Raw genomic sequence first — 7,122 nt, 5'->3', positions numbered from 1 at the left:
TTTTTTAAAGTAGAGACGGAGTTTCACCATGTTAGCCAGGATGGTCTCAACCTCCTGACCTCATGATCCGCCCGCCTTGGCCTCCCAAAGTGCTAGGATTATAGGTAATTTTTTGTATTTTTAGTATAGACGGGGTTTCACCATGTTGACCAGGCTAGTCTTGAACTCCTGACCTCAGGTGATCTGCCCGCCTTGGCTTCCCAAAGTGCTGGGATTACAGGCATGAGCCACTGCACCCAGCCCTCTATCATAGTTATTTTTTTTAATTTTTCTTTTGACCCAATAAGGAAGGAGATATAGTTCTAAATATATCATTTTAGAACAGACCCATTTCACTGAAGGAAATTAATTCATGGTATAAACAAGATAGGACAAACTGCTCTGTAAGCACTCTTTTTATTTTTTATCCTCGTTTTTCTGTTATATTTTATCTAACAATGTTGATCCATGACAATGTGAAAAAAAAAAAAGACAAGAAGCTTTCTTCTGTGTGGCCCACAGCAACATAGCAAGCATGTTACAATATTAGTTTAAATATTTTATTTTCTAACCTTTCAAAATTAAGAACTTATGAATAAATGAGATGACTCTCAGAATGTGAACACAAAATTCTACTTCTGAATATAAAAATGTAATCAGAAACAATGTTTCCACAGAATAAGATGTAATGGTATCAGAGAAGAGAGCATTTCGAAGTGTGGAAAAGGTAAAAAGCAAGCATGTGTAACGGATAAATTTCCAGAAGTATGAAAACAAAACTGTCAGTAGGAGTAATGTGACTCCACAATAAGACTTTAAAATTTTCTCTAAAATTCAGGGCTAAAAGCAGCTTGTTAAAGAGGAAAAGGTCACCAGTGAATTAAGAATCAGGAGACTATGTATCTGTGGGCAAATCCAGTCAATTCTCTTGGGCTTCAGTTCCTTATCTGTAACATGAATCTGGGGAAGTAATCATACCTGTATGCCCCCTTTGAAAGGTGTCCTTTCCGTAATTCTGTATGAGAAATTAAAATCTATTCTCAGATATACAATCATAGCTCCACAGTTGTTTTGTTTCAATTTTCATTTGCATCACTTTAACATTTTAAACACATCTCTTCCAATTTTAAAGCATCTAGTCTATAGCAGGTCATTTTGGCTAGCAAAGTATTAATCAGTTCAAGTCTGGATGCCGATTGTATTATTATTGTGAGGCACGCTATCTTTTCCAAACCCTAAGAACCAATGCCTAATCAAGCACCAATTTACCACATATAATGCTCTACAAAAAAAAACTGACAAAATTAATCAGTTCATTTCCTGACTATGCTTCACGCATATTAGCAAGGAATGACATCTAACAAGTCACAACCTGAAAACTTGCTGTACCAGAGAACAGCTCCAGGGAAAGCGGCAGGGAGAGGTGGGAAACAAGGAGAATAAAGTAATTATCGTCACCCGGATCCGGCTAGACAAGCTAGATGGCAGGAGCCGGGCTAGTACTTCTCAGGCGAGAACTGGATGCCGGGTCCAGGTAGGCTGTGTTCACACCCCCTCCCACCTCGCGGCCCCGACCTTCAGGAAGCCCCAGGGGCACCACCGGGCTGGTCGCGCCCCTCCAATGCCAGTCACCTGGGGCTCAGGGACAAGGCGAGAAGAAGCCGTTGCTGCTGACAGGCTCGCAGCCCCGGGCCTCCGCAAGCAGACACCACCTACAGCCCCCACCCGCCCGTCACGCATATGTGACGGGTCGGAGCTCCGGGTTGGAGTTCCACAGGCCTCACGGCGGCCGTCACCGCCTCGGCCAAACTGAGGGGCTGTAGCTCCGGAAGAGCAGGCCGGGCACCAGTGCTCCAGCCCGCTCGCCTGCCGCCCCGGCCCAACCTTCCCGCAGTCGCGACCAGCTTCCGGGCGCGGCACTGCTCGACACCTAGTTGCCCGTCAGGAAAGGTGCGGATATGGTACCTGCGCCTTGGTGCCCGGCCTGTTCCGCCTCAGCACTGCCGTCCCCTCCGCCATGACCATAGTGCCAGCGTCTGGGCGGCTGGAGTCGGTACCCGGATGTAGGGACGGCTGCCTGCGCGGGGGGCGGGGCAGAGCGGCGCTCTGCGTCTGGGAGGAGGAGCGGCAGCCGACGAAACAGCTGCAGCCTGAGCCGGGCACGACGGGAGAACCGGGAGCCTCTCTGCTGGGAAGCCGGATTGGCCGAGGGGGAAGGCGGACGAGGAACAGCCGGATGGTGTCGGGCGGCGACAGAGGGACCGGAAGGCGGGGGCCTCGAGTGTCTTTGGGAGGTCCGCCGGGCGGTTCAAGGTAGTGATGGCTGCGGCAGGGTACACGGCTGCGTTGCACGTTGGATGGTGTTGGGCTCTGGATAGTTACACGGGAAGAACGGACTTCGTACAGTGGCGACCGTTTCAGTAAACCCATGTGCAAGCAAATACCTAGAGAAGCATAATTCTGTCCCAGAAGCCGCCTAGGGAAGCAGTAGAAACAGGCCAGCAGTCTGGGGAAATTGCACTGAACTTGCGTGAAATCGACCCAATCTAAAAATCAGATTGGGGGTTTGAGTGTCAGTGTTAACTTCCGTTATCTGGCGACTTCAAAGCTAAGGACTTTTTCAATGACAAGTTTGTTTACGTAGATAAAAGACGCAGATGTCAATTCTGTGAGATGAAGCGTGGACATCTGGTTTTGTGCGTTAGGCAGGCAGATTTAGCTTGTGTTTTTCAAGTCAGAAGCAGGAGGAGGAAATTAGTAGTCCTTGATAGAGGGTGAGGGTTTTACATCTTACAGGATGTAAGATTTCCTTTGTTGCAAATTTTAAGTGTTCTCTTAAGAAACCACAGCATTTTCGCAAACTTTTTTTCCTGCTTAGAAACCTTGATCTGGGGTGAGGGAGGCCTTGGAATATCAGATGGGAAGATAGTTCAAAAAGTAAAAACCTCATACAGTAGCATGATTTCCAAAAGAAGGAAACATCAAATATCCCTAGATAGAAGGTGTACTGAGAATGCTGAGGGAAGGGCCACGTAACAGCCTCCAGAAATGGAAGTTGAGAGTAGAGGAGAGGTTGACTGGGTCTCTAGCTGAGTAATTGTCAGGCTCTGAAAGGTTTAACAGCAGGAAGTTGGCTCTCTCTAGAAGATGTATAGACTGGTAACTCTTCAAGAATAGGCATTTAATTTTGCCCTCCCAACACCAGCATCTAGATATGAAAAGATTTATTCGTTCAATAGATACTCATTCAGCCCCACTGTACGGTAGGCACTAAGGTACAAGTATGATGAGTCCCAGTCCTTCACTACAAATTGCCTAGACTCCAGCAACAGAGACGTGCAAATCACAAATTCTTAAATGGGTTAAGTACCCCTTATCTGAAATGCTTGGGAACAAAACACTGTTTCAGATTTCTGATTATTTTGGATTTTAGAATATTTGTGTATACATAATGAGATATCTTGGGGATGGAACCTATGTTTAAACGTGAAATGCATTAGTTTTCTATACAACTTACACGTATAGCCTGAAGTTAATTTTATACAATATTTTAAATAGGCCAGGAGCGGTGGCTCACACCTGTAATCCCAGCACTTTGGGAGGCCAAGGTGGGCAGATCACTTGAAGTCAGGAGTTTGAGACCAGCTTGGCCAATGTAGTGAAACCCCATCACTACTAAAAATACAAAAATAGTCAGGTGTGGTGGCGGGTGCTTGTAAAACTTGAAATAATTTTGTGCGTGGAACAAAATTTTGACTGCAACCTGTCATAGAAAGTCAGGTATGGAATTTTCCACTTGTGGCATCATGTGAATGCTCAAAAAGTTTCAGATTTGAGAGCATTTTTGGACTTTTCAGATTATGGATGCTAAACCTGTTTTAAAGACAATGAGAGCTTAGGACAAGTGACACCCAAATGTTGCCTCCCTTAGAGAGATGGGCTGGGTCTGTGAGATAGCAGAGTTCCAGGGAAGCCTCTTGGTCTATAGGTAACCCACCTCACTTACTGCACAGATTAAGTTTACATTTCCCAGTTTGTGTGGTATTTCCCTTAGCTGTAAATAGTCACCTATAGTTATGGGATCATCTTCACCTTCTGTTAATTCCAGATTTGTTAAACTGTTTCAGCTCATCTGAAACAAACAAAAAAAAGTGAATGAGTAGGCGTTACATTCCAGAACAAAATGCTCATTCATTGTTTCTGAAAACTTCAATAAAGTTGCATTCTGATGTCAACCCTGGCCTTGTTCACAGGAAGGACCTTGTGCTTTAGGGATAGAATGTTTCTAGCTCATAACCTTCACATTTTCATTCCTCTGTCAGCCTGTAGATTATGTACCTCCAAACAAGACTAATTTTATGACTACGTTAATTTTTCCAGAGAGAAAAGAAAAACAAAAAGCATGATCAGTAATAGCAATTACATGAAATACTTGCATATTTCAGGTAAAGGAGGAGTGATCTGTTTAAAGGCAATATGCATCAACAGGAATAACTCTAGACTGGGATTCAGAAAATGTAGATTATCTTGCCTGTTAACCATAAGACATTGAACAAGCTATCAAATAAATGTTTCTTCATGTGTAATGAAAACTGTACATAGCAATTCTTTCCCTCTGCCCCATAAAGTATGAAAGCAAGCATAAAATTAAATATGGACCTCTCGAAGTTGTAGTAGAAAATGTTATAAAGCCAAAGTATCATAAATAATTTCAAATTATCCATGAGCTTCAAATCATTGGCACATTAAAAAAAATTATCCAATATGAAATTCATTTTGGGGAATCTTTAAATCCAAGTAAAAGAGTTAATGCATATGATGTACAAGGCACTGGGGCTAAGTGCTGAAAAACATGACTATATATAAGACAAGCTTTCCTCAAAGAGCCTTGAAATTAATGGGAAAGCATCTTAATGTAGATTACTACAGTACAGGGGAATAATAATAAAATAATAAAGTGAAGAAAATAAATGTGAATGCCTTAAATATTGAAGCAGCCCCTATCACATGCTCTTTGCATACAGACTCTGATCTTGCTTAGTGTTCATCTCTCACTCTATGACCAGGGAAAGGTAAACCCATGTCTAGCTGAGGGATAAATTCCTATTGGCCTAAGTGTGAAAGGGCCAGGCTCTGTGGCTCACACCTGTAATTCCAGCACTTTGGGAGGTTGAGGTGAGAAGATTGCTTGAGACCAGGAGTTCAAGACCAGCCTAGGCAACATAGTATGATTTCCCCCACACACACACCCATCTCTACAAAAAATACAAAAAAAACACAAAAATTAGCCTGGCATGGTGGCACACACTTGTAGTCCCAGCTACTCAGAAGGCTGAGATGGGAGGACTGCTTGAGCCTGGGAGTTCAAGGCTGCGGTGAGCCATGATTGCACCACGGCACTCTAGTCTGCGTGACAGAATGAGATCCTGTCTCAAAAATAATAAAGTAAGGAGAAGCATCCCAGCAACCCCTGCACCGCCATTCTTCCCCAGACACCATGAACCACACTGTCCAAACCTTCTTCACTCCTGCCAACACCCACAGTCCCCCGAACTATGAGATGCTGAAGGAGGAACATGAGGTGGCTGCGCTGGGGGCGCCCCACAACCCTGTGCCCCTGACATCCACCATGATCCACATCCGAAGCGAGACCTCCGTGCCTGACCACGTAGTCTGGTCCCTGTTCAACACCCTCTTCATGAACTCCTGCTGCCTGGGCTTCATAGCGTTCGCCTACTCCGTGAAGTCTAGGGACAGGAAGATGGTTGGCGACCTGACCAGGGCCCAGGCCTACGCCTCCACCGCCAAGTGCCTGAACATCTGGGCCCTGATTTTGGGCATCATCATGACCATTCTGCTGATCATCATCCCAATACTGATTCTGCAAGTCTATCAGTAGATCCAGAGGAATCACCCGGGCCAGGGGCTCCACCTGTGACCTGTCTCCCACATACTCCAGCTTCCATTCCTCACCCTGCCCCCAGCCCATCCTGTATCAGCGCTTTACCCTCACACACTTTTCTACAGTCGAGTTCGATAAAGTGCATGCGCTCCTAAAAAAATAATAATAATAACAATAAAGTAAAATAAAGCAAAGAAAAGAAATGTGATACGATGTGATAAAGCACTTTGGAGAAAGATTTACTTGTTCTTGAGAAGATACCAAAAGAGATGCTCTCTTTTTTCTGCCAATGGACATCACACAATATGGGCCTGCAGCAGCCATTTTGGCTTTATGAAAGCCAACCTAGGCCAGGTGTAGTGGCTCAGGCCTGTAATCCCAGCACTTTCGGAGGCCAAGACAGGCAGATCACGAGGTCAGAAGTTCAAGACCAGCCTGGCCAACATGGTGAAACCCCCGTCTCTACTAAAATACAAAAATTAACCAGGTGTGGGAGTGCATGCCTATAATCCCAGCTACTCAGGAGGCTGAGGCAGGAGAATCATTCGAACTAGGACCCAGGAGGCAGAGGTGAGACACTTTATTGCCCAGTCTAGTCTTAAATGCCTGGCCTCAAGAGATCTTCCTGCCTTGGCCTCTCAAAATGCTGGGATTACAAGTTTGCGACACTGAGCTTCACCCGTTCTCTTACTCCTTGAGACAGGGTCTTTTGCTTTTGCCCAGGCTGGAGTGTAGTGGCGTGATCACCACTCACTACAGCCTTGACCTCCTAGGCTCAAGTGATCCTCACTTTAGCCTCCCAAAGTGCTGGGATTACAGGTGTGAGCCACTGTGCCCAGTCTCTCTTTATTTTCTTGATAACACTAATCTGTATCTAAAATCATGGTATTAATTTAGTTACTTACTGTGTGCTTCCTCCATCTTATTCATCCCTGTATATCCGGTTCCTAGAACAGTACCTGGTACATATTGAAAAAATGAGTGACTTAAAAATACTATAATAAATTAGACTTTTTGAACTGACATTCAAACTAGATAAGTAAATAACCATTGATGTTTTTCCAAGTCATCTCTTCAGGCTAAATTAGAGTGAAAGAGCATTTTGCAAACTAAATGTTAAGTGTCTTAAAGAATTAGGCTTAATCTTTAACAAGGTAGGGGAATTTTATCTATTCCTTATATCTTTTCACAGGAAAATCTACAGATTGAGCCAAAATCAATTTTTTTTTTTTTTTTTTTTT

General features: G+C 44.3%; 2 protein-coding genes across 5 annotated transcripts in view; one reads left to right on the top strand and one right to left on the bottom strand.

The window, feature by feature from the left end:
- The window catches only part of LOC108315711 (10 kDa heat shock protein, mitochondrial), a 58,416-nt gene that overhangs the window by 38,901 nt on the left and 12,393 nt on the right, over window positions 1–7,122 (bottom strand). The window contains exons 1-2 of one of the 4 annotated variants that reach the window (XM_037744517.1): window positions 1,945–2,018; window positions 958–994 (exon numbers count right to left, since the gene is read on the bottom strand). Coding sequence is in view for 2 of the 4 variants with exons in the window: in XM_017545169.2 (XP_017400658.2) it covers window positions 1,945–2,409 (465 nt within the window). In the remaining 2 variants the exon portion in view is untranslated. Of the gene's footprint in view, window positions 1–957; window positions 995–1,341; window positions 1,428–1,944 lie in introns of those variants that run through there. The other 3 variants (XM_037744519.1, XM_017545169.2, XM_017545167.2) reach the window with 3 other exon arrangements.
- On the top strand, window positions 5,445–6,024 carry LOC108315712 (interferon-induced transmembrane protein 3-like). Its single transcript, XM_037744520.1, has one exon. The coding sequence runs from the start codon at window positions 5,477–5,479 to the stop codon at window positions 5,876–5,878; it is 402 nt and encodes a 133-aa protein (XP_037600448.1). The 5' UTR covers window positions 5,445–5,476; the 3' UTR covers window positions 5,879–6,024.

This window comes from Cebus imitator, unplaced genomic scaffold, assembly GCF_001604975.1.
Source record: "Cebus imitator isolate Cc_AM_T3 unplaced genomic scaffold, Cebus_imitator-1.0 Scaffold178, whole genome shotgun sequence".
In the NCBI taxonomy this organism is placed as follows: Eukaryota; Metazoa; Chordata; class Mammalia; order Primates; family Cebidae; genus Cebus; species Cebus imitator.
The sequence above is the reverse complement of the archived record's forward strand: the minus strand, read 5'-3'. Positions and strand labels throughout refer to the sequence as shown.